We start from the raw sequence: 27,825 nt of genomic DNA, 5'->3' as shown, positions 1-27,825 counted from the left end.
GAATAGGGCAGATTCACTTCCGCGTGGAATGGTGGGTAATAGCCCCACCATTGAAAGTCTTAATGGCAGGTTCAGCGATATCGGCCATCTTTGTAATGGGAGATAAATGGGTACAAATGAACCAACATTAGAATTAAAATATACCTGCATAATATTTTGCTGGAGAAAAACGACAAATATGGTCCATCTCAGCTTAGAACATAGAACATAGAACAGTACAGCACAGTACAGGCCCTTCGGCCCACGATGTTGTGCCGACCCTTTAACCTACTCTAAGATCAAACTACCTACATACCCTTCATTCTACTATCATCCATGTACCTATCCAAGGGTTGTTTAAATGTCCCTAATGTATCTGCTTCTACTACCACCGCTGGCAGTGCATTCCACGCACCCACCACTCTCTGTGTAAAGAACCTACCACTGACATCTCCCCTAAACCTTCCTCCAATCACCTTAAAATTATGCCCCCTGGTGATAGCCCTTTCCGCCCTGGGAAAAAGTCTCTGGCTATCCACTCTATCTATGCCTCTCATCATCTTGTACACCTCTATCAAGTCACCTCTCATCCATCTTCGCTCCAATGAGAAAAGTCCTAGCTCCCTCAACCTTTCTTCATAAGACATGCCCACCAGTCCAGGCAGCATCCTGGTAAATCTCCTCTGCACCCTCTCTAAAGCTTCCACGTCCTTCCTATAATGAGGCGACCAGAACTGAACACAATATTCCAAGTGTGGTCTAACCAGGGCTTTATAGAGCTGCAGCATAACCTCGCGGCTCTTAAACTCAATCCCCCTGTTAATGAAAGCCAACACCCCATACGCCTTCTTAACAACCCTATCAACTTGGGTGGCAACTTTGAGGGATCTATGGACGTGGACCCCAAGATCCCTCTGTTCCTCCACACTGCCAAGAATCCTGTCTTTAAGCCTGTATTCTGCATTCAAATTCGACCTTCCAAAATGAATCACTTCACACTTTTCCAGGTTGAACTCCATCTGCCACTTCTCAGCCCAGCTCTGCATCCTGTCAATGTCCCGTTGCAACCTACAACAGCCCTCCACACGATCCACAACTCCAGCAACCTTTGTGTCATCGGCAAACTTACTAACCCAGCCTTCCACTTCCTCATCCAAGTCATTTATAAAAATCACAAAGAGCAGAGGTCCCAGAACAGATCCCTGCGGAACACCACTGGTCACCGAGCTCCAGGCTGAATACTTTCCATCTACTACCACCCTCTGTCTTCTCTGGGCCAGCCAATTCTGTATCCAGACAGCCAATTTTCCCTGTATCCCATGCCTCCTTACTTTCTGAATGAGCCTACCATGGGGAACCTTATCAAACGCCTTGCTAAAATCCATATACACAACATCCACTGCTCTTCCTTCATCAATGTGTTTTGTCACATCCTCAAAGAATTCAATAAGGCTTGTGAGGCATGACCTGCCCCTCACAAAGCCATGCTGACTATCTCTAATCAAGCTTGCAAAAGATAAATACTTTTTTCACAAAACAAGCAAGTTGTGATAAAAGCAAAATACTGCAGATGCTGGAAATCTGAAATAAAAACAAGAAATAATGGAAATACTTCGCAGTTCTGGCAGCATCTGTGCAGAGAGAAGCAGAGTTAATGTTTCAGGTCAGTGACCCTTCATCAGAACTGGCAGAGGCTAAAAATGTAATAGGTTTTAAGCAAGTAAAGTGGGGGTGGGGCAAGAAATAACAAAAGAGAAGGTGTTGATAGGACAAGGTCACAGAGAATAACTGACCAGAAGGTCATGGAGCAAAGGCAAACGGTATGTTACTGGTGTGGTGAAAGACAAACTGTTAATACAGAGGGTGTTAATTGACAGAAAACTGAACAGTTTGGCCCCAAGCACAAACATGAAAAAGTGGGTCGGCACAGTAGAAACAAACTAAACAAACACAAAAAAGAAAAAAATAACTAAAAATAAAAAGGGGGGCCCGTCATGCTCTGAAATTATTGAACTCAATGTTCAGTCCGGCAGGCTGTAGCGTGCCTAATCAGTAAACAAGGTGCTGTTCCTCGAGCTTGCGTTGATGTTCACTGGAACACTGCAGCAATCCCAGGACAGAGATGTGGGCATGAGAGCAGGGGGGAGTGTTGAAATGGCCAGCAACCACAAGTTATGATGGAGCTGTATGAAACGCTAGTTAGGCCACAGCTTGAGTACTGTGTACAGTTCTGGTCGCCACACCATCGGAAGAATGTGATTGCACTGGAGAGGGTGCAGCGGAGATTCACCAGGATGTTGCCTGGCCTGGAGCATTTCAGCTATGAAGAGAGACTGGATAGGCGAGGGTTGTTTTCCTTAGAGCAGAGAAGGCTGAGGGGAGACCTTATAGAAGTATACAAAATTATGAAGGGCAGAGAGAGATAGGGTAGGTAGGAAGAAACTTTATCCCTTCGCAGAGATGTCAATAACCAGGGGGCATAGATATAAGATAAGGGGCAGGAGGTTGAGAGGGGATTTGAGGAAAAATGTTTTCACCCTGTGATTGGTTGCAATCTGGAATACGCTGCCTGAAGGGTTGGTACCCTTCCCAACATTTAAGAAGTATTTAGATGAGCACTTGAAATGCCGCAGCAGACAAGGCATCGGGCCAAGTGCTGGAAAATGGGATTAGAAAAGATAGGTCCTTGATGGCCGGCACTGACACGATGGGCCGAGGACCTGTTTCTGTGCTGTATAACTCTATGACTCGAAGTGAAATGTTCGCATTGAGCGTGGTGTCCATCTTTCTACGGGGCAGTGGCGCTTCATTTCGCCTGGCTTAATGGCGTTGGCAGAGTTTTGCTCCGAACAAAGAAGGCGATGATGACGTTTGACATTGCGGCTCCGAACGCAGTTGGTGCGCGTGCGCGATCTGCGAGGCAGCGATTGTTGGCGCATTTTTTCGCGCGTCGAGAAGTTTGAACGGGAGATGGTTAACGGTCGCCGGCGTTGCCATGGCTGCGGGGGCGGGGCTTGGTGATGGCGCGCGCCGGCACAGGTGGGCCATCGAGCTCGAGCTGTGCAGGAGCAGGTGAGCGGCCAGGAGCAAGGCCGCGGAGAGAGCCTGGGGCTCGAGTGGTAGCCGGTAGCCGGCAGGCCTCTCTCCTGGGGAGGACACCACACTGGTTGGGGCCACCCAAAACACTAAAACACGGGGATTTTAATGTCACAGCCTTTGAGGCGGAGGCAATGGGTGCGAGAAAACCTGGTTGATAATTACTGAGCTTGGATGGGTTTTGGTGTCTCCAGTGGGTGGGCTTCAGATTTTCCACCAGTCCCTTTGAGGAAAGGACTGGCTGCAAGTTTTTACTAATTCATTCTTGGGATGTGGGCATCGCTGGTAAAGCTGGTATTTATTACCCTGTCCCTAGTCTCCCCTTGAGAAGGTGCTGGTGGTGGGCGGCCGCCTCCTTGAACCGGTTTCATACGACTGAGTGGTTCGTTCGGCCACTTCAGGGGCAGTTAATAGTCATCCATGTTAGTGTAAGACTTCAGTCACTTATACAGGCCCAGACCGGGTAAGGACGGCAGGTTTCCATCCCTTGAGGGAATGAACCAATTTTATGCCTGTTGTGAAAAGGTGGGTGGTTGGTTGGTGTTTGCTGTTTGTGGGATCTTGCTGTACACAGCTTGGGCTGCCCGCATTATCCGACATTACAAGAGTGAGTACACATTTTAAAGATGCTTAATTGGCTGTAAAGTGCTTTGGAACATCCTGAGGTTGGGGAAAGATGCTGTATAAATGAACATTCTTAGGCAATCCAGTAGCTTCATGGTCACATCTACTGACAACCAGATTTTTTATTTCCAGATTTTGACTTTCAATTCTCAAACTGCCGAGGCAGGATTTGAACTCACGGCCTCTGGATTAATGTAAACAGAAACAGAGTGCTGCGTGACACAGTGCTTAATTTGGGAATTTGGTAAGTGGAAATTTCAGAGGTTGACCTCTTTCTAAAATCGAGTCAGGTTTCCATTTCGCATTTAACTTGACTTTAATATTTAATCATAGTTCCTTTCAGTCTTAGTGAATGGTAAACAAACTACCTGCAAGTGTCAGCTGCACAGTTAGTTACTTAGTTAGCTAGTTAGAACTGGTTCCCCAGTCAGCAGGACCTGACTCAGGTCTGTGGAATTCTAGTTAGTATAAATGCAGGAGGTCTTGCTAATGCACAAAGTGCTGTGTAATTGTGAGACAGAGAGCTAAACTCGGGAATTTGCTAAATATGGGAATTTGGTGCAGTGAGGGAGGGGGTGCTGTTCTGAACTTTTACATAACAAGCAGTGATCCAAGAGAGGGAGCTGGAGACAGTGAGAGCTACAGCCCAGAGGCATCAATTAGGGAGCAGATGTGTGAGTGGTTGTGTTTTAAGGTTTTTTTCTTTTCCACACTGGGTCAGTAGTTTAAGCTGGTACTGGCGAGATAAAAGTATTAAATTTGTATGCTAACTAGTTAAACTACTTAATAGAACGACAAATTATCAGTGATATTTCTAAACTTGAAACCTAATTAGTTAAATAAAACACAATAAAGATGGCAGGGCAGGAGATGTGTTGCAGCTGCAGCCTGTGGGGGCTGGGTGAACACCAGTGTGATCCACAGCAACCACATCTGCAGTAAGCGTCTGCAGCTCGAGGAACTTCAGCTCAGAGTTGATGAGCTAGAGTCTGAGATTCGGACATTGCGATGTAATAGGGAAGGGGAAAATCACCTGGACGCTTTGTTCCAGGAGGCAGTCACACCCGTTAGGCTAGGTACTTCAGATTTGGTCCATGGTCAGGGACAGGAGGGTGTGACTGTGAGTGAGGCAAATGTGGGGACACAGAAGCAGAAGAGCCTCGGCCCTTGCGCCTGTCCAACAGGTTCAAGGTTCTTGTAGATTGTTTGGACAAGAGCAGGGACTGCAGAGTGGATGAGCAAACTGACCATGACACCGTGTGCAGGGGGGCCATTCAAGTCGGGGCAGCAGCAGCAGAATTATACTCAACCACAATCTGTAACCTCATGGCCCGGCATATCCCCCCCACTACCATTACCATCAAGCCAGGAGACCAACCCTGGTTCAATGAAGAGTGCAGGAGGGCATGCCAGGAGCAGCACCAGGCATACCTCAAAATGAGGTGTCAACACAGGACTATCTGCATGCCAAACTGCGTAAGCAGCATGCGATAGACAGAGCTAAGCTATCCCATAACCAACAGATCAGATCTAAGCTCTGCAGTCCAGCCACATCCAGCCATGAATGGTGGTGGACAATTAAACAACTAACTGGAGGAGGTGGCTCCACAAATATCCCCATTCTCAAAGATGGGGGAGCCCAGCACATCAGTGCAAAAGATAAGGCTGAAGCATTTGCAACAATCTTCAGCCAGAAGTGCCGAGTTGATGATCCATCTCGGCCTCCTCCTGAAGTCCCCATCATCACAGATGCCAGACTTCAGCCAATTCGATTCACTCTGCGTGATATCAAGAAACGTCTGAAGGCACTAGATATTGCAAAGGCTATGGGCCCTGACAATATTCTGGCAATAGTACTGAAGACCTGTGCTCCAGAACTTGCCGTGCCCCTAGCCAAACTGTTTCAGTACGGCTACAAAGCTGGCATCTACCCTGCAATGTGGAAACTTGCCCAGGTATGTCCTGTACACACAAAGCAGGACAAGTCCAACCCGGCCAATTACCGCCCCATCAGCCTACTCTCAATCATCAGTAAAGTGATGGAAGGTGTCATCAACAGTGTCATCAAGCGGCACTTGCTTAGCAATAACCTGCTCGGTGATGCTCAGTTTGGGTTCTGCCAGGGCCACTCAGCTCCTGACCTCATTGCAGCCTTGGTTTCTACATGGACAAAAGAGCTGAACTCGAGGTGAGGTGAGAGTGACAGCCCTTGACATCAAGGTAGCATTTGACCGAGTTAGGCATCAAGGAGCCCGAGCAAAACTGAGGTCAGTGGCAATCGGGGAAAACCCTCTGCTGGTTGGAGTCATACCGAGCGCAAAGGAAGATGGTTGTGTTTGTTGGAGGTCAATCATCTGAGCTCCAGGACATCACTGCAGGAGTTCCTAGGGGTAGTGTCCTAGGCCCAACCATCTTCAGCTGCTTCATCAATGACCTTCCTTCAATCATAAGGTCAGAAGTGGGGATGTTCGCTGATGATTGCACAATGTTCAGCACCATTCATGACTCCTCCAATACTGAAGCAGTCCGTGTAGAACTGCAGCAAGACTTGGACAATATCCAGGCTTGGGCCGATAAGTGGCAAGTAACATTCACGCCACACAAGTGCCATCTCCAACAAGAGAGAATCTGACCATCTCCCCTGACATTCAATGGCATTATCATCGCTGAATCCCCCACTGTCAACATCCTAGGGGCGACCATTGACCAGAAACTGAACTGGAGTAGCTATATAAATACCATGGCTACAAGAGCAGGTCAGAGGCTAGGAATCCTGCGGCGAGTATCTCCCCTCCTGACTCCAAAACCTGCCCACCATCTACAAGGCACAAGTCAGGAGTGTGATGGAATACTCTCCATTTGCCTGGGTGGGTGCAGCTTCAACAACACTCAAGAAGCTCAACACCATCCAGGACAAAGCAGCCCACTTGATTGGCACCCCATCCACAAACATTCACTCTCTCCACCACCAATGTACAGTGGCAGCAGTGTGTACCATCTACAAGATACACTGCAGCAACGCACCAAGGCTCCTTAGACAACATCTTCCAAACCCACGACCTCTACCAAGTAGAAGGACAAGGGCAACAAATGAATGGAAACACCACCACCTGCAAGTTCCCCTCCAAGTCACACACCATCCTGACTTGGAACTATATCGCCGTTCCTTCACTGTCACTGGGTCAAAATCCTGGAGCTCCCTTCCTAACAGCACTGTGGGTGTACCTACCCCACATGGACTGCAGCAGATCAAGAAGGCAGCTCACCACCACCTTCTCAAGGGCAATTAGGGATCGGCAATAAATGCTGGCCTGGCCAGTGATGCCTACACCCCATGAATGAATGAAAAAGAATATATATGTAACAGTCTAAGGGGAAAGATAAGATTCTCTGCAGCCAGAAGCATGAATCCTGAATGCTGTGTTGCTTGCCCTGTGCAAGGATTAAGGACAGCTCCTCGAGGCTGGAGAGGAACTTAGTGGAAGTGGGAGGGGAAGGATCCAGTTGTCGTGGTCCATGTGGGTACCAACAACATAGGTAGGACTAAGAAAGAGGTTCTGCTGAGGGAGTATGCGTATCCAGGGGCTAAATTTAAAAAGAACCACAAAGGTAATAATCTCTGGATCACTCCCTGTGCTACAAGCAAATTGGCTGAGAGTAAATAAGATCGGAGAGTTGCATGTGTGGCTCAAAGATTGGTGTAGGAGAAATGGGTTTCACTTCATGGGGCATTGGCACCAGTACTGAGGAAAGAGGGGGCTATACCATTGGGACAGCCTTCACCTGAACCGCACTGGGACCAGTGTCCTGGCTAATCGTAATATTAGGCCTTTAAACTAAATAGTGGTGGTCAGTGTTCAGGTGAGGGGAAATTTAGAAAGTTACTGAAAAAGGAGAAGACAATATTGCAGGGTAGTAATACTGACAGTGATAACCAGAGTGTGACAGGAAGCGATAGAGTGTGTAAGAGTAAGAGTGCACCAGCAAATCAGTTCAGAGTAGGGAAAAATAGTAAAAAGACAAAATAAAAGGCACTTTATCTGAATGCATGCAGCATTTGTAACAATGTGGATGAATTGATATCATAACCATTTATTTCTATTTGTGCTATGATAGCCATTTCAGAGATGTGATTGCAAGGTGACCAAGGCTGGGAGCTAAATATTAGAGTATTTTACACTTCAAAGGGATAGGAAGAAAGGAAAAGGAGGTGGAGTAGCTCTGTTAATAAAGGATGCGATCAGTATAGTCGTGAGAAATGATCTTGGCTCGGAAGATCAAGATGTAGATTCAGTTTGGATGGAGATAAATAGCAAAGGAAAGAAGTTACTGGTGGGAATAGTTTTTTAACATCAGTGGTGGGTAAGGTTTTAGAAATAACAAGCAGGGGAAGAAATGAACAGGCACTTGGACAGTTTTGAGTTAATTAAGGAGAGCCAGTAAGGATTTGTAAAAGGCAGATCATATTTGACGAATCTAATTCAATTTCTTGATGAACTGACAGAGAAAGTTGATGAAGGGAATGCAGTGGATGTTGGCTGTGTGGATTTTAAGAAAGCATTTGACAAAGTACCACATAAAAAGCTGGTTAACAAAATTAAGCTCATGGAATAGGGGGGTCAGTGTCAGTTTGGATTTTTTTTAAAAACCTGGTTTAAGGACAGCGGACAGCAAACAGCGAGTGTAGTAAATAGCAGTTTTTCAGCTTGCAGGATGGTAGTCAGTGGTGTTGCCCAAAGGTCATTGTGAGGACCACTGCTTTTTGATATAAATACATGACTTGGATATTGGAATACTGAGTAAAATTTCAAAATTTGCAGATGATAACCTTGGAGGTTTGGCAAACTGAGGATGATACCAGTCGACTGCAACAGGACACAGATAGGCTAGCAGAATGAGCAGAAAAGTGGCAAATGGCATTTAATACAGAGAAGTGTGGGGTGAGGCATTTGGGCAGAAGGTATAGGGAGAGGTCATATATACTGAATGGCACAGCTCTAAAGAGTGGACAGGGACAGAGTAAGCTGTGGGTTCATACGCATAGATCTTTGAAGGTGGCAGGACACATTGAGAGAGTAGCAAAGCATATGGGATCTTGGGCTTCAGAAATAGGAACATTGAGTACAAAGGCAGGCAAGTTCTGCTCAAACTTTATCAAGCTCTGGTTTGGCTCCAACTGGAGTATTGCATCCAGTCCTGGTCACATTTTAGGAAGGATGTGAAGGTCCTTGAGAGGGTGCAGAGGAGATTCTGGTTAGTTGTTAGTTTTCATGGGGTGTGGGGCATCGCTGGCAAGGCCAGCATTTGTTGCCCATCCCTATCTGCCCTTGAGAAGGTGGTGGTGAACTACCTTGAACTGCTGCAGCGCCTCTGGTGTAGGTCCACCCACACTGCTGTAAGGGAGGGAGTTCCAGGATTTTGATCCAGTGACCGTGAAGGAACGGTGATTTCCAAGTTAGGATAGTGTGTGTCTTGGCGAGGAACTTGCAGATGGTGGTGTTCGCATGCGTCTGCTGCCCTTGTCCTCCTAAGTGGAGGAGTTCACTGGTTTAGGAGGTATGGTGAGTTGCTGCAGTGTATCTTGTAGATGGTACACACTGCAGCCACTGTCCATCAGTGGTGGAGGCAGTGAATGTTTAGGTTGGTGCCAATGGGATGCCAATCAAGCAGGCTGCTTTGTCCTGGATGGTGTCGAGCTCCCTGAATGTTGGAGCTGCACTCATCCCGACAAGTGGAGAGTGTTCCATCACAGTCCTGTAGTGGAGAGACGGTGGCATCATGGTAATATCACTGGACTAGTAACCAGAGACCCTGGGAACACTGGATAAATGAGTCTTTTTCAGGTTGGCAAGCTGTAACCAGTGGAGTGCCACAGGGATCAATGCTGGGGCCTTAACTAGTTACAATATCTATCAATGACTTGGATGAAGGGACTGAATGTATGGTAGCTTAATTTGTTGATGACACCAACATAGGAAGGAAAGTAAGTTGTTAAGAGGCGGTAAAGAGTCTACAAAATGATATGGATAGGTTAAGTGCATGGGCAAAATTTTGGCAGATGGAATATAATGTGGGTAAATTAGAACAACTTCATTTTGGCAGGAAGAATAGAAAAGCAGTATACGATTTAAATGGAGAGAGATTGCAGAACTCAGTGCTCCAGAGGGATCTGGGTGTCCTGGTACATGAATCACAAAAAGCTAGTATGCAGGTACAGCAAGTGTTTAGGAAGACAATTGGAATGTTGTCGTTTATTGCAAGGGCAATGGAATATACAAGTGTATATAAAAAAAAAATAAAGATATAAAAGGGAAGTTTTTCTGCAGTTGCACGGAACATAGGAGCAGGACTAGGCCATTCAGCCCATCGAGCCTGCTCCGCCATTCAATATGATTATGGCTGATCATCCACTTCAATGCCTTTTTCCCACACTATCCCCATATCCCTTTATGTCATTGGTATTTAGAAATCTGTCAATTTCTGCTTTAAACATACTCAATGACTGAACTTCCACAGCCCTCTGGGGTAAAGAATTCCAAAGATTCACAACCCCCTGAGCAAAGAAACTTCCCATCTCTCTCAAGTGGCTTCCCCCTTATTTTGAAATTGTGTCCCCTGGTTCTTGACTCCTCAACCAGGGGAAACATCTTGGCTGCATCTACCCTGTCTATTCTTTTAAGTATTTTGTAGGTTTAGACAGAATACAGGCCCAGTTTCCCCAATCTCCCTTCATAGGACAGACCCTCTTACGTATATGTGAATTTGGAGCAGGAGTAGACCAGTCGGGCCCTCGAGCCTGCTGCGCCATTCAATAAGTTCATTGCTGAACTGATTTCTCCACATTTCCACCTACCCCCGATAACCTGTCACCCCCTTGCTTATCCAAGAATCTATCTACCTCTGCCTTAAACATATTCAAAGACTTTGCTTCCACCGCCTTTTAAGGCAGAGTTCCAAAGGCTCACGAACCTCAGAGAAAAAATTTCTCCTGGTCTCTGTCCTAAATGGGTGACCCTTATTTTCAAACAGTGACACCTTGTTTGCAATTCTCCCACAGGGAAAACATCCTTTCCACATCCACCCTGTCAAGACCCCTCAGAATCTTATATGTTTCAATCAAATGGCCTCTAACTCTTCTAAATTCCAGCAAATACAAGCCTAGCCTGTCCAAACTTTCCTCATAAGATAGCCTGCCCATTCCAGGTATCCGTCTAGTAAACCGTCTCTGAACTGCTTCCAGCACATTTACATCCTTCCTTAAATAAGGAGACCAATACTGTACACAGTACTCCAGATGCGGTCTAACTAAGGTTCTATATAATTGAAGCAAGACTTCACTACTCCTGTACTCAAATCTTTTTGTGATAAAGGCTAACATACCATTAGCCGCCTTAATTGCTTGGGGGAGACTAGAACTAGGGGACACAGTCGAAGAGCTGTATAAAACGCTAGTTAGGCCATAGCTGGAGTACTGTGTACAGTTCTGTTCACCACACTAGGAAAGATGTGATTGTCATGGAGAGGGTGCAGAGGAGATTCACCAGGATGTTGCCTGACCTGGAGCATTTCAGTTATGAAGAGAGACTGAAAAGGTGAGGGTTGTTTTCCTTAGAGCAGAGAAGGCTGAGGGGGAACCTGATTGAGGTATACAAAATTATGAGGAGCATAGATAGGGTAGATAAGAAACTCTCTCCCTTAGCGGAGGTGTCAATAACCAGGGGCATATATTTAAGGTAAGGGGCGGGAGGTTTAGAGAGGATTTGAGGAAAAATGTTTTCGCCCAGAGGGTGGTTGGAATCTGGAACACACCGCCTGAAGGGGTGGTAGAGGCAGGAACCATCACAACATGTAAGAAGTATTTAGATGAGCACTTGAAACACCATAGCATACAAGGCTATGGGCCAAGTGCTGGAAAATGGGATTAGAATAGATTGTTGCTTGATGGCTGGCATGGACACGATGGGCCGAATGGCCTGTTTCTGTGCTCTATAACTCTTATGACCCTAATAAGAGGTCTCCCTTTTAAGACGGAGATGAGGAGAATTTTTTTTTCTCTGAGGGTCGATAGTGTGTGAAATTCTGTTCTCCAGAAAGCAGTGGAGACTGGGTCATTGAATTTATTCAAGGCTGAGTTTTTAGCTATGAGGAGAGGTTGGAAAAACTCGGATTGTTTTCACTGGAACGACGGAGGTGGAGGGGCGACATGATAGAGGTTTACAAAGTTATGAGCGGCATGGACAGAGTGGATAGTCAGAAGCTTTTTCCCAGGGTGGAAGAGTCAGTTACTAGGGGACATAGGTTTAAGGTGCGAGGGGCAAAGTTTAGAGGGGATGTGCGAGGCAAGTTTTTTTACACAGAGGGTGGAGAGTGCCTGGAACTTGCTGCCAGGGGAGGTGGTGGAAGCAGATACGATAGCGACGTTTAAGAGACATCTTGACAAATACATGAATAGGAAGGGAATAGAGGGATATGGGCCCCGGAAGTGCAGAAGGTGTTAGTTTCGGCAGGCATCAAGATCGGCGCAGGCTTGGAGGGCTGAATGGCCTGTTCCTGTGCTGTACTGTTCTTTGTTCTTTGAGTTAGATAGATTTTTGATAAACAAGGGAGTCAAGGGTTATGGGGGAGGGGCCAGACAGGAAAGTGGAGTTGAGACCACAACCAGATCAGCTATGATCTTATTGAATGGCAGAGCAGGCTTGCAGGGCTGTTCCTAAGTCCTGTGTTCCTATGTTTAAATCCCATCAGGCAGCTGTGAAATTTAACTTCAATTAATTCATAAAATCTAGAATTGAAAGCTGGTATCAGTAATGGTGCCATGAAACTAACACTGATTGTCATTATCACTGGTTCGCTGATGGTAATCTGCCGTCTTTACCTAGCCTGGCCTATACATGACTGCAGACCCACAGCAATGTGGTTGACTCTTAACTGCCTTCTGAAATAGTTGAGCAAGCCACTCAGTTCATGGGCAATTAGGGATGAGCAACTAAAACCAGCGACGTCCACATCCTATGAAAGAATAACGCACACAAAAAACTTGTGACTTGCAGATGGTGGACCGGCTTTGGGGAGTCGAGAGGTGAATTACTCGCTGCAGAATTCCCAGCTTCTGACCTGATCTTCTGGTCAATAGTAACCCCTAGATGTTGATAGTGGGGGATTCAACGACGGTAATGCTGTTTAAAATAATGAGGAGGTGGTTAGATTCTCTTGTTGGAGCTGGTCATTACCTGGCACTTGTATGACGTGAATGTTACTTACCAATTGTCAGCCCATTACCAGAATGGTTCCAGGGAATAGGCGATTTTAGCTACAAGGCTAGGTGGGAGAATCTGGGGTTGTTCTCCTTGGAGCAAAGTAGATTGAGGGGAGATTTAATAGAGATATACAAGAATATGACTGGTTTGAATAGGGTAGACAAAAGCTGTTCCCATTAGCTGATGGTACAAGGACCAGTGGACCCAGATTTAAGGTTTTGGATGAGAGATGTAGGGGGATTATGAAGGAGAACTTTTTTTATACAGCATGTGATTTTGACCTGCAACTTGCTGCCTACGAGATTAGTGGAAGCGGAGACAATGATAAGATTTCAAAAGTAAATTGGATGGGCGCTCGAGGGAAATAAACCTGCTGGGTTATGGGGGTTAAGTGGTGGAGTGGGACTGACTGGATGGCTTTGCAGAGAACCAGTATGGACTCAATGGGCTGAATGGCTTCCTTCTATGCTGTAATGACTGAGTTCGTGTGCAAAGGGATTTACTCAGTTATGTTGATGTGGCATTTGATGCTGTGCTGCACAATAGACTTGTGAACAGTTTTATTTTTACTGTTTGTTCATGGGATGTGGGCATTGCTGGGTAGGCCAGCATTTATTGCCCATCCCTAATTGCCCTTGAGAAGATGGTGGTGAGCTGTCTTGATGAACTGCTGCTGTCTTTGGGGTGCAGGTACACCCACAGTTCTGTTGGAAGTGAGTGGAACGAGATTCGCTTGTTCACCTCACCTGCTGACAGACCAGGGACCCGGGGTTAGTTCTGCTTTAACTGCTACTGTTAATCACATGCAGGACAGAATTATGGCGGAGGGCACGTCCACTTGGGTTTCTGTATCAATTGATAACTTTATATCTTGGCCCTTTGGGTCCAATCACAATAGGATCATAATACTATTTTCTGTTCAGTAAAATGGTCTTTCAATGGCGGAGCTGTTACCCAGCGTTCCCCACGGGGCAGAATGTGCCCTACCCTCACTACAGGAGCCCCCGCACAGGCACGGTGCAGACTGGATGCTGGAGCGGGACAGAAATGATTGTGTTGAATGGCAGTGGGTGAGAAACCGCCGAGTGCAGGAAAGGAATGAAGCCGGAGTGTGGGCCGTCAGGCTTCATAAACACCTGGTGTTGGCCTCGAGTCCTGATTTAAGAAGCTGCCAGTCCCGCGTTTGTACTGCAGTGGCACGGCAGCTGTGGGGCTTCTCCTGGTGACAGGCCCGGAGTAATGGGCGCCATCCTTATAGGAGGCAATGTGCAGTAGGGCGCACGCATGACCATTCTGGGCCAGGAAGCAGGAGGAAAGAATGCTGTGAATTCAAAGTGACTCCTGACGTCCCGCTGACGTCATCAGAGCGCTCCAAGCTGCACGCATGCGCAAACGGTCTCCTGTGCTCTGAGATGCTGCGCAAGTGCCGCCTACGTCCTTCCTGCCTTGCCTGGACCAACTGGCACAAATGCAGAAAAACGCTCTTCCCCTGTCAGCCACTCATTCCAGACTGCTCGCTCCTTGCCTCCTGCCCACTGCCCCCACCCCCAGCTCTCCGGCCGCTCACTCCCTGCTCTCTTTCCCCCTCCCTCCCCCCATGCCTCCAGATACTCGTTCTAGGCCATGGGCCGCTTCCCTCCTCTTGGCCATTCGCTGCGCCTGAAGAAGCAAATCGCACTGCGAGGGGTGACGGGGAAATGTAGGAACACGTGGCCGAGAGGAGGGAAGTAGCACGGTCTCGAGCTAGCGTCTGGAGGGATGGTGGAGAAGGTGGAAGCTGGGAGTGAGTGGCTGGAGAGCAGGATGGCACAGAAACCTCACAGAATTACAGAGGGTGTGCAGCACTGTCAGAGGTGCTGTCCTTCGATGAGACTTTAACATCACAATGTTCGCCATCTATCAAACATGTCCATTGTCTGCTGCCATGGGCTGAAGTTGTTTTTCTGTGATAAATTGAGCAGCGCCATCTTTAATCCTGGCAGCAGCCTGAACATCGCAGACAGTGACGTTTAAGTGGATGAGGCTGCATTTGCGCATTGTTAGTACAGGGCCACCTAGTGGTTGCGTTGTCAACAAATGCAGCCGTGTGAATTTCTATCCTGGACTGACAGTGATGCCTTTTGTAAACTGCAAGATTACAGCTTTCGGGAAAGATTGAAAAGGTTGGGGCTTTTTTTATTTGGAAAACAGAAGACTTATCGGTGTCGTGATCGAGCTCTTTGGACGTAATAGACGTGGAGAGAATATTTCCACTTGAGTGAATCCACATCTAGGGGGCATGAATACAGTTACTGATAAATCCAATAGGGAAATAAGGAGAGATTTTCTTTACTCAGAGTGGGTAGAATGTGGAATTGGTTGAGGCAAATAGTTGAGATGCTTTCAAGAGGAAACTAGATGAAAACATGAGAACAAAGGGAATAAAAAGATCTGCTGAAAGGCTGAAATGAGGTAGATGGAAGAGGAACAGACACATGATGTATATAAGCACCAGCACAGTGGCGCAGTGGTTAGCACTGCAGCCTCACAGCTCCAGCGACCCGGGTTCGATTCCGGGTACTGCCTGTGTGGAGTTTGCAAGTTCTCCCTGTGTCTGCGTGGGTTTTCTCCGGGTGCTCCGGTTTCCTCCCACAAGCCAAAAGACTTGCAGGTTGGTAGGTAAATTGGCCATTAAAAATTGTCACTAGTATAGGTAGGTGGTAGAGAAATGTAGGGACAGGTGAGGATGTTTGGTAGGAATATGGGATTAGTGTAGGATTAGTATAAATGGGTGGTTGATGGTCGGCACAGACTCGGTGGGCCGAAGGGCCTGTTTCAGTGCTGTATCTCTAATCTAATCTAATCTAGCAGAGACTAGTTGGACTGAATGGCCTGTTTGTGCACTGTGTAGTCTATGTCATTCTATATAATCTCCTTTTACAGAGGATTAGAAGGGGAGGATTTGCAGATGGGAAACTCAAATCAAACATCACATCAAGATCTGACTGAGTCAGATCGTCAGGACCTGAATATCCTTTGAAAATCCTTTGAATGTGGAAGGAGAAAGGTTTGTCTGTTTTGTCTGCGGAAAAAGATTTGAAACATCAGTGTGACTGGAACGGCACCAAGTCTCTCACACACCCGAGTGAGGGTGTTCCAGTGCACTGACTGTGGAAAGAGCTTTCACCAGTTACACAGGCTGAAAAACTATCACCCCATTCACAGTGGGGAGAAACTGTACACGTGTTCTGTGTGTGGCTGAGGTTCAACTGATTGTCAAGCCTGGAGAGACACAAGGACACCCGTACCACGGAGAAACCGTGGAAATGTGGGGACTGTGGGAAGGGATTCAATTACCCATCCCAGCTGGAAACTCATCGACGCAGTCACACTGGGGAGAGGCCGTTCACCTGCTCCGTGTGTGGGAAGGGATTCATGAATTCATCGCACTTGCTGAAACACCGTCGAGTTCACACTGGAGAGAAACCGTTCACATGCTGTGTGTGTGGGAAGAGATTCCCTAATCCATCCTCCCTGCTGACACACCAACTTGTTCACACAGATAAGAGAGCTTTTAAATGTTCTGACTGTGAGAAGAGATTTAAAAGTAAAAATGACCTGCTGCAACACCAACGTACTCACACTGGGGAGAAGCCATTCACCTGCTCCGTGTGTGGGAAGGGATTCTCTCGGTCAACCCGCGTTCTAACACACCAGCGAGTTCACACTGGGGAGAAGCCGTTTACCTGTTCCTTGTGTGGGAAGGGATTCAGTCAGTTGTCCCACCTCCTGACACACCAACTTGTTCACACAGACAAGAGACCTTTTAAGTGTTCTGACTGTGAGAAGAGGTTTAAAAGTAAAAGCTACCTGCAGCAACACCAACGTACTCACACTGGGGGGAGGATGTTCACTTGCTCTGAGTGTGGGAAGGAATTCACTCGGTCATTCCATGTATTGAGACACCAGCAAATTCACACTAGGGAGAGGCAGTTCACCTGCACTGACTGTGGGAAAGGATTCACTAATCCATCCACCCTGCTAAAACACCAGCGAGTTCACACTGGGGAGAAGCCATTCACCTGCTCTGTGTGTGGGAAGGGATTCACTCAGTCATCTCACCTTCAAATACACCAAGTTGTTCACACAGATAAAAGACCTTTTAAATGTTCCGACTGTGAGAAGAGATTTAAAAGTAAAGGCAATCTGCTGAGACATCAGCGAGTTCACGCTGGGAGGGAGGCCGTTCACCTGCTGTGAGTGTGGAAAGGGATTTGCTGATTCAAGTAATCTGCTGAGACACCAGCGAGTTCACAAGTGACTGCAGGGTTTGAATTCTGTTGCTGTTATTGCTGCTGTTAGTCACATCCGGGGCTGAATCCTGACTGGAAGCTCGTTTTCAGTTGGGTTTCCACAGGGCTCAGTACCAGGCCACTTAGTTCTCATTGTATGTATCAATAATTTAGACTTAAGTGTAGGGGGGCATGATTAAGAAGTTTGCCGATAATACAAAATGGGTCATGTGGTTGACTTTGAGTAAGAAAGCTGCGGACTGCAGGAAACTATCAATGGACTGGTCAGATGGGCAGAAAACTGGCAAAGGGAATTTAACTGGGAAAGTGAGAGAATGCATTTGGGGAGGACAAAGAAGACGAGGGAATAAACAGTGAATGATAGGATCCTGCAAAGTGTAGAAGGACAGAAGGACCATGGAGTACATATCCACCGATGTCTGAAGGTAGTAGGGCAGGTAGATAAAATGGTGAGGAAGGCATACGGGATACTTTCCTTTAGTCGTACAAGAGCCAGCATTTATTGCCCATGTCAAATTGCCCTTGAACTGAGAGCCTTGCGAGGCCATTTAAAAGAAAACCACATTGCTGTGGGTCTGAAGTCACATGTCGGCAAGACCAGGTCAGGACATTAGTGAACCGGATGGGTTTTTACAACAAACGACAATGGTTTCATGGCCATCATCAGACTAGCTTTTTTTAGTTCCAGATTTATTATTAATTGATTTCAAATGTCACCATCTGCTGGGGTGGGATTCAAACCTGCGTCCCCAGAGCACTTGCCCAGGCCTCTGGATTACTAGTCCAGTGATATTACCACGACATCACCATCTCCCCTAAAGTGAAACCACCGCCAGAATACATGGACAGTTCTGGTCACCGCATTATAGGGTAGGAGTGATTGCAACAGAGAGGGTGCAGAGGAGATTTATGAAGATGTTATCAAGACTGGAGAATTTTAGCTATGAGGAAAGATTGGATAGGCTGGGGTTGTTTTCTTTGGAACAGAGGAGGCTGGGGAGAGGTTTAGTTGAGGTGTTTAAAATTATGCAGGGCCTAGATATAGCGGATAGGAAGGACCTGTTTCTCTTTGTGGGGAGGTTAATAACCAAGGGGCATAGATTTGTAGTAATTTGCAGAAGCGTTAGAGGGAAATGGAGAAATCATTTCACTGGGAGGGTGCTGGGGGTCTGGAACTCACTGCCTGAAAGGGTAGTAGAGACAGAAACCCTCATCACATTTCAAAGTCACTTGGACACGCGCTTGGGTTTCTGTAACCTACAGGGCAATGGACCAAGGGCTGGAAAGTGGGATTAGGCTGGATAGCTCTGTTTTTGTCTGGCATAGATATGATGGGCCAAATGGCCTCCTTCTACTCCATATGTTATCTATGTTTCTATTCTGATAGTTGGGAAGTGTTCCTGCTGATAACCTCTCCATTTGGGCTGGCTGTTAATATTCTGGATAAATTATCAATAAATCAACTTTGATTTAAACACATTGTTGTAGATTTTTGTCTTTCCTTCTGAGTGTTTAACATCACCAGGCTGGAGCTCAGAAAGGACAATCTGGGGAAGGATCGTATGGAAGGAACTGAACTTCAGCCTGGACACAGTCCATCAGGGTCTCACTGAGAGGGACAAAAGGCACTTTTTGGCCTTTCTCTTCTCTCTTCACTGACAGCAAAGTCCCCGTGTGGGTTAATCCTGAGGTGTGTAAGAAATGTGTCCCAGCCGCGCTCTCGAGCGGCTGGGTGCGGAACAGACGATTCCTTTACAAATGTGTTTAGAGTCAGGAAGAACAATGGTAAATGCTAGAAATGTGATGTCAAATCAGAGATAGGTGTAAAACTGTGATCTGTTCCTGACTGAGTGAAATTGCAGTTTTAAGCTTCCAATCTGAAAATGACTGTGGTAATTAGTCTACAAAGATTTAACATGTTTGTGTGACAGTCCTGAATCTACCATTTCAAAGTAGATGTTAACTTATTTAAAACAAACCCATTTAAAATAAATAGGTTAAGGTGTTCATTAAAATAGCAGACAGAGGAGTTCACAGGAGTCTGTTAACTGCTGGGACAATAATACAACACACATTTGATCTCCAGATAATGAAGAACCTGCAGTGTTACCAGGAGTTCCCTGTTTTATTGACGTGTGCAAGTTAGACACCAGGATAATTAAAACTAAATAACCCGGAGCATCCATGAGGGTGTGATCCCGACAGTTATTCTGGAATCACTCCTGCTGTGGAACTCCATCACTGACCCTGCTGAAGGTTGTAGGCTCAGGGAGTGGAGCCTCCAGGAGCTGGGTTTCAGTATCCTGACAAATATACATTGAGGAAATAGAGGAATCCTTACTAAGGAACTGTCTGGGGTTTTACCTGCTAGTGTAGGTCTTGGGGTGAATGATTCCTGACTCCCTGAACTGTCTTACATTGAAGCCAGTTTGGATCAAGATGAATTCAGTTTACAGGTTAATAGGGACAAATATCACCCACAATTGAGGGAGACAAAAAGCAGCCATTAGAGAAGCTCAGAGATGGTGCATAATTGTGGTATTAATAGGAAAAGCTTTTCCAGCTACGTCAGGAGTCAGATATAGTAACATAGAGTTACAGAGAATTACAATGAGTACGTAGCGTTACATCGAATCAACAGCAGTGATTCTCAGAGTTTTGGTTGAAGGTCCCCTTTTCAAATGGATTAGTAATCACAGATCCCACACCTAAATGATACTATAAACCCCTTGTACATTTACATTTCTGAATGTAAAGTTCATCAGCATCCTGTTAAAGGGATTTGCAGGAACGTTTTCCAGGACTGTCTGTTATAGTGAACATTGATGTGATTGGTGATGTGAAAACTTTTATCTTCCTTTCAGCTGGAGGGTAACCTGACAGGAAATATCCACTGAATCTCATTGTAAAATTAATTAAACAATGAAAATGATACACGAGTGTTAATTCAGCTTTATATCACCTCCCAGTGGGAATGTCCTGTCCTGTCGGTGCTGGGTCAGGCCCTGTCCAGCTCCACCAGCCCCGGTAACATGGGCCATCTTGACATTCATGTGTGAGAAAGACAATCCCAGATCTGATTTGCTCCAAATTAAATCTCATGTTTCATATTTCACTCCTTGGTTTATTTATTGAGGGTCGGATTATCATTATAATGACAACACACACTGTATCCACCCATCATTCTGCCCAGACTCACCATTGTCTTTCAGTCGGGATCGTGTATCTATGAAGGGGAGGTTGTTGTCCTGTCTAGGGTACCCTGAATACCCTCATGTGCAGACTTTTATCTGAACAGTTGACTTATTGAATGTCCTGTTAGGTGCAAGGACTTTGGTGTCGAAGCTTGTTTTTTGAGACAGTCATTTACTGGGAAATGCAGCGAAAATTTTCAGAGGTCTGGGAAGTCAGAACAAGGTTAAATGAAAGAGTCATGCGACCAGAGCTATTAAATGGTCAGTTCCCAGGTCTGCAGTGTGGAAGCAAGCTGCAGGCTGTTCTTCCAGGCAAGCTGCTAGTTTTTCAAAAGACAGGTTGCAAAATGGGAATACTTATTTCTGGGAGCTGGCCTTTGGCAAACATGAGTTGCTACAGCTGTTTTCAGTGACTTAGAGTTACAGGTGGAACCACACCAGTAAAACTGTTGTGAGTAGGACTGAGGCTGGTGAGAGGTGACAAGACTGAAACATTATAGGGAAGTCTGCAACGCTCGCTATCAACGAGAAGGCAATACATCTGTGTTTGTGTCTTGGAGAACAGGAGTTGGAAATGCACCTGAAGAAGTTCATGGTTTTGAGGAACTTTATGACTATTCAGTGCCATCTCTGCTGAGCGGACTGCCGAATAAATCTGAGACATCTATCTTTGCATCTGATCTTTAATTTATAATCTTTAAGCACTGGAGCTGGATGAACTTCGGATCATTCGGGAGGCTGAGGGGGTGATAGAGAGCAGTTATAGGGAAGTAGTGACACCTAAGTTACAGGATAAAGGTAGCTGGGTGACCGTCAGGGGAGGGAAAGGGAATAGGCGCACAGTGCAGGGATCCCCTGTGGCCGTTCCCCTCAATAATAAGTATACCGTTGTGGGGGGGGGGGGGGGGGGGGGGGGGGGGGAGAACCTACCAGGGGAAAGCCACAGCGGTCAGGTCTCTGGCACTGAGCCTGGCTCTGTGGCTCAGAAGGGAAGTGGGGAGAATAGGAGAGCTATAGTGATAGGAGATTCGATGGTTAGAGGAACAGACAGGAGATTCTGTGGTCGCGAACGAGACTCCCAGATGGTATGTTGCCTCCTGGGTGCCAGGGTCAGGGATGTCTTGGATCGAGTCTACAGGATTCTTAAGGGGGAGGGGGAGCAGCCAGAAGTCGTGGTACACATCGGTACCAATGACATAGCTAGGAAGAGGGATGAGGACCTGAAAAGCGAATATAGGGAGTTAGGTTGGAAGCTAAAAGGCAGGACAAGCAGAGTAGTAATCTCAGGATTGATATCGGTGCCACGTGCTAGTGAGGCGAGAAACAGAGAGCGAGTGCAGCTGAACACATGGCTACAGAGCTGGTGGAGGAGGGAGGGCTTCAGATATGTGGATCATTGGGATACCTTCTGGGGAAGGTGGGACCTGTACAAGAAGGACGGGTTGCATCTGAACTGGAGGGGCACCAATATCCTGGGCGGGAGGTTTGCTAGAGCTCCTCGGGAGGGTTTAAACTAGTTTGGCAGGGGGATGGGAACCGGAGCTATGGATCAGTGGATGGGGTAGCTGTTGGACAAGCAGATACAGAGTGCAGAGAGTCTGTGAGGAAGGTTAGACAGTTGACAGGGCAAAGTTGCAGCCAGTATGATGGGTTAAAATGTGTCTATTTTAATGCAAGATGTGTCAGGAATAAGGGTGATGAACTTAGAGCATGGATCAGTACTTGGAGCTACGATGTTGTGGCCATTACGGAGACTTGGATATCACAGGGGCAGGAATGGATGTTGGATGTTCCGGGGTTTAGATGTTTCAAAAGGAATAGGGAGGGGAGGTAAAAGAGGTGGGGGAATGGCATTGTTAATCCGGGTTAGTATCACAGCTGCAGAAAGGGAGGTCGTTGAGTAGGGTTTGTCTGCTGTTTTGGTGATCTCCATGGGGATCATAACACCTTACTCCATAACTGTCAGGAATTGAAGGCCCTGGTATTGAGAGAGGAGCCTCAGGGCATCAGTCTCATGATCCTGTAAAATAGAGGAACATGTGAACAGGAGGAGGCCATTCAGCCCCTCGAATCTGTTCCACCATTTAGTTACCTCAAGATTGATCAATATCTCAATTCACAAAATTGTTACAGTGCAGGAGGCCATTTGGCCCATTGTATCTGCACTGGCTCTCTGAAAGACCTATTCCCTAGGTACAGTTACTCAGCTGGGTTCCATATCCTTTAATAACATTACCCAACTAAAATATATCCATATCAAAATTTGAAATTCACTGTCAGTCTATCACTCTTTCTCTCTCTCTGTCTTTCATTCTCTTTGTCTTTCTCTCTCCATTTGACTGGCTCACTTTCTGATTATCACTCACTCTCTCTGTCTATCTCTCTTGATCTCATTTTCTGTTATGCTGATATTGACTCTCCACTTGAGACACAGAGCAGCTGCTACTCCAGGGTCATCAGGAGGTATGATCAGTAAGTTCGCAGATGACACGAAAATTGGTGGTGTTGTAAATAGTGAGGAGGAAAGCCTTAGATTACAGGATGGTGGCAGGGGGGACCCCGCCACCTTCACACCTCAGCCACAATTTAGCCCCACCACCAACTGAGGCCCTTAACTGGACAATTAATGCCCAATTAAAGGCCTCATCCTGCCACTGCCGCAATTAGCTGTACGGTAGGCAGCCCTGTCTCTGCACGGGAAGCACGGCACGAACAACTGCAGCCTGCTTCCCTGCTCCAGGGGTGAGTGGGGAGTTGGTGGCATAGTGGCGCAGTGGTTAGCACCGCAGCCTCACAGCTCCAGGGACCCGGGTTCGATTCCGGGTACTGCCTGTGTGGAGTTTGCAAGTTCTCCCTGTGGCTGCGTGGGTTTTCTCCGGGTGCTCCGGTTTCCTCCCACAAGCCAAAAGACTTGCAGGTTGATAGGTAAATTGGCCATTATAAATTGTCACTAGTATAGGTAGGTGGTAGGGAAATGTAGGGACAGGTGGGGATGTTTGGTAGGAATATGGGATTGGTGTAGGATTAGTATAAATGGGTGGTTGATGTTCGGCACAGACTCGGTGGGCTGAAGGGCCTGTTTCAGTGCTGTATCTCTAATCTAATTTAATCTAATCATATAGATGGGCAGAGCAGTGGCAAATGGAATTTAATCCTGAGAAGTGTGAGGTGATGCATTTTGGGAAGACTAACAAGGCAAAGGAATATACAATGGATGGTAGGACCATCGGAAGTACAGAGGGTCAGAGGGACCTTGATGTACTTGTGCATAGATCACTAAAGGCAGCAGCACAGGTAGATAAGGTGGTTAGGAAGGCATGTGGGATCTTGCCTTTATTAGTCAAGGCATAGAATATAAGAGCAGGGAGGTTATGATGGAGTTGTACAAAATGCTAGTTAGGCCACAGCTGGAGTACTGTGTAAGTTCTGGTCACCACACTATAGGAAGGATGTGATGGCACTGGAGAGGGTGCAGAGGAGATTTACCAGGATGTTGCCTGGGCTGGAGCATTTCAGCTATGCAGAGAGACTGGATAGGGTAGGGTCGTTCTCCTCAGAGCAAAAAAGGCTGAGGGGGGACCTGATTGAGGTATACAAAATTATGAGGAGCATAGATAGGAAGAAACTCTTTCCCTTCATGGAGGTGCCAATAACCAGGGGGCATAGATTTAAGGTAAGGGGCAGGAGGTTCAGAGGAGATTTGAGGAATTTTTTTTCACTCAGAGGGTGGTTGGAATCTGGAACACACTGCCTGAAGGGGTGGTAGAGGCAGGAACCCTTACAACATTTAAGAAGTATTTAGATGAGCACTTGAAAAGCCATAGCATACAAGGCTATGGGCCAAGTGCTGGAAAATGGGATGAGAATAGATAGGCTTGATGGCCGGCGTGGACACGATGGGCCGAAGGGCCTGTTTCTGTGCTATATGACTCTATGACACAATACCCAAGATGAGCCCGGGGCTGTGACCTCATACAGACACAATTGGACCAATGTTTCCAGTCATTTCTAATCAGGGGCCGTGAAGCCGATGGTGGATAAGAACAACATTAACCCCCCCAGAGTGGAAGGAAATTGGACTCATCCTGGTGTGAGTCAGGTACTGACTTAAAGCCCCACTGATCGTCCCTTTTTGTGATATCACCATCTCCTTCCGATGAGTGTTATGAAAAGGCTAACTTCTGTGCAGCAAATGCTGATTTAAGAACATAAGAACTAGGAGCAGAAGTAGGCAATTCAGCCCCTCGAGCCAGCTCTGCCATTCAATACGATCATGGCTGATCTCATCTCAGCCCCAACTCCACATTTAGAGCCATAGAGTTATACAGCACAGAAACAAGGCTCTTCGGCCCAACGTGTCCATGTCGGCCATCAAGCACCTATCTATTCTAACCCCATTTTCCAGCACTTGACCCATAGCCTTGTATGCTATGGCGTTTCAAGTGCTCATCTAAATACTTCTTAAATGTTGTGAGGATTCCTGCCTCTGCGCAATCATATTATGATTTTTTTAAGAACCACATTATTACATTCCCTAATAATACTCTAGCATTTCCCTACTACTGATGTCAGGCCTGTAATTCCCTGCTTTCTCTCTCCCTCCTTTCTCGAATAGTGGTGTTACATTTGCTCCCTTCTAATCATTGGAGAATATTCTAAAATCTAGGAAATTCTGGAAGATCAAAACCTCTTTTAAAACCCTTAGGTGTAGGCCATCAGGTCCAGGAGATCTGTTGGCTTTTATTCCCATCAAATTCTCCAGGACTATTTCATTACTTATGATTATATCCCTAAGTTCCTCATTCTCACTAGACCCTTGGTTCGCTATTACTTCCAGAATGTGTCTTCTACCGTGATGGTGTCATCCCATCTTGAGAGATTATGGACTGTGTCCAGGGTGTCTGGCACATCAACCATGAAGACAGATACAAAGTATTTGTTTAATGTCTCTGCCATTTCCTTATTCCCCAATATAATTTCTCCTGTCTCTGCCCCTGAGGTGCCCACATTCACTCTCACTAATCTCTTCCATTTTATATACCCATAAAAGCTTTTACAACCTGTTTTTGTCCCTAGTTTACTCTCATATCCTATTATCTCCTTCTTTAACCATTTCCTGGTCATCCTTTACTGAATTTTATAATCCTCCCAATCCTCAAACTTACAACTCTTATAGGCAACATTATTAGCCTCCTTCTTCAATATCTTTAACTTCTCTTGTTAGCCACAGTTCAACCACTATTATTGTGTTTTTATTATTTTTTTCAGGAAATGGGCAATCACTGTGAATTCTGAATTAATTGTTAAAAGGTTTCCCATTACCTATCTCTCGACATAACATTTTACCAAGTTTCCGAATCTATCTGACCTCCACTTTTTGAAGTCAATGGGAATCAGAAGGAAAACTGCAGGAGTTCCTCAGGGCAATGTCCTAGGCCCGACCATCTTCAGCTGCTTCATCAGTGACCTTCTGTCCAATATAACTCAGAGGTGGGGGTGCTCGCTGATGATTTCACAGTGCTGTGTGCCATTTACAACTACTCGGATACTGAAGCAATCCATTCCCATAAGCAGCAAGACCTGGACAACATTCAGGCTTGGGCTGATAAGTGGAAGTGACATTCATGCCACACAGTGCCAGGCAATGATCATCTCCAACAAGAGAGAATCTAATCATTGCCCCACTATTTAAAAAGGGAGGTAGAGAGAAAACAAGGAACTATAGACCAGTCAGCCTGACGTCGGTAGTGGGGAAAATTCTAGAGTCCATTATCAAAGATTTTATAGCAGAGCACTTGGAGAACAGTGGAAGAATTGGACAGAGTCAGCATGGATTTACGAAATCAAGAACCTAAATTTATCCAGACGTGTAAAAGTCGCCACAATATAAACCCCACTTGAATTTGAAACATGAGATGATTTGAACTAATTACCTACAGTTTCTCCGTCTCTGACGCATCTGCTCTGATGATGCTACCTTCCACGACAGCGCTTCTGATATGCCTTCCTTTTTCCTCAACCGAGAATTCCCCCCCACTGTGGTTGACAGGGCCCTCAACTGTGTCCGGCCCATTTCCCGCTCCTCTACCCTCACCCCTTCCCCTCCCTCCCAGAACTGCGACAGGGTTCCCCTTGTCCTCACTTTCCACCCCATCAGCCTCCATATCCAAAGGATCATCCTCTGCCATTTCTGCCACCTCCAGCGTGATGCCACTACCAAACGCATCTTCCCCTCCCCCTGTCAGCATTCCGAAGGGATCGTTCCCTCTGTGACACCCTGGTCCACTCCTCCATTATTCCCACCTCCTCGTCCTAGTCCCATGACACCTTTCTCTACAATCACAGGTGGTGTAATACCTGCCCATTTACCTCCTCTCTCCTCACTACCCAGGCCCCAAGCACTCCTTTCAGGTGATGCAGCAATTTACTTGTACTTCTTTCAATGTAGTATACTGCATTCGCTGCTCACAATGTGGTCTCCTCTACATTGGGGAGACCAAACGCAGACTGGGTGACCGCTTTGCGGAACACCTCCGCTCGGTCCGCAAGCAGGACCCCGAGCTTCCAGATGCTTGCCATTTCAACACTTCCCCCCCCCCCCCCCCCCCCCCCCCACTGCTCTCATGCTCATACCTGTGTCCTGGGATTGTTGCAGTGTTCCAGTGAACATCAAGGCAAGCTCGAAAAACAGCATCTCATTTACCTATTAGGCACATTACAGCCTGCCTGACTGAACATTGAGTTCAATAATCAGATCATGACGGGCCCCCCATTTTACTTTTATTTTTAGTTATTTTCTTTTCTCTTTTAAAATTTCTTTTGTGTTTATTTTATTTTATTTCATCTTAGTTTGTTCAGTTTGCTTACCCACTTTTTTTTTCATATTTGTACTTGCGGCTGTTCAATTTTCAGTCCGTTAACACCCTATCTGTACTAATGCTTTGTCTTTCAACACACAATTAACATATTGTTTGCCTTTGCTCCACGACCTTCTGGTCAGCTATTCTGTGACCTTGTCCTATCTACACCTTCTCCTTTGTTATCTCTTGCCCCACCCCTGCTTTACTTGCTTATAACCTTTTACATTTCGAATATTTGCCAGTTTTGAAGAAGGGTCACTGACTTGAAACGTTAACTCTGCTTCTCTCTCCACAGATGCTGCCAGACCTGCTGAGTATTTCCAGCATTTCTTGTTTTTATTTCAGATTTCCAGCATCCGCAGTATTTTGCTTTTATTACCTGCAGGTGGAGTTGTGGGTTTATAATATTGGCACCTTCAGAGAGTCTAATCAACCTAAAAGGCTCCTGTTAAATAATTTCCTGAGTGGATTTACATTTAAATCAGGTTTGCAGGTGTGGTGCTATATTCACACATTGAAGTTG

The 27,825-nt window shown here is 46.3% G+C and overlaps 1 protein-coding gene across 5 annotated transcripts; it reads left to right on the top strand.

Moving 5' to 3' along the window:
• The first annotated feature begins 2,894 nt into the window (after nt 1–2,894).
• On the top strand, nt 2,895–25,991 carry LOC137348473 (zinc finger protein 774-like). 5 transcript variants are annotated; one of them, XR_010969115.1, is made up of 3 exons: nt 2,895–3,051; nt 3,832–3,943; nt 25,711–25,991. XR_010969115.1 is itself a non-coding variant. In XM_068013779.1 (3 exons), the coding sequence occupies exon 3, from the start codon at nt 16,371–16,373 to the stop codon at nt 17,193–17,195; it is 825 nt and encodes a 274-aa protein (XP_067869880.1). In that variant the 5' UTR covers nt 2,895–3,018; nt 3,832–3,943; nt 15,879–16,370; the 3' UTR covers nt 17,196–18,029. The 5 variants fall into 5 exon arrangements, 4 of the variants coding, with proteins under 4 accessions (XP_067869880.1, XP_067869878.1, XP_067869881.1 ...); XM_068013779.1 differs by lacking the exon at nt 25,711–25,991 and adding an exon at nt 15,879–18,029 and having other exon boundaries at nt 2,895–3,018; XM_068013777.1 differs by lacking the exon at nt 25,711–25,991 and adding an exon at nt 15,879–18,029.
• The last annotated feature ends 1,834 nt before the right edge of the window (nt 25,992–27,825 follow it).

Source organism: Heterodontus francisci, chromosome 34, assembly GCF_036365525.1.
Source record: "Heterodontus francisci isolate sHetFra1 chromosome 34, sHetFra1.hap1, whole genome shotgun sequence".
NCBI lineage: Eukaryota > Metazoa > Chordata > Chondrichthyes > Heterodontiformes > Heterodontidae > Heterodontus > Heterodontus francisci.
The sequence above is the reverse complement of the archived record's forward strand: the minus strand, read 5'-3'. Positions and strand labels throughout refer to the sequence as shown.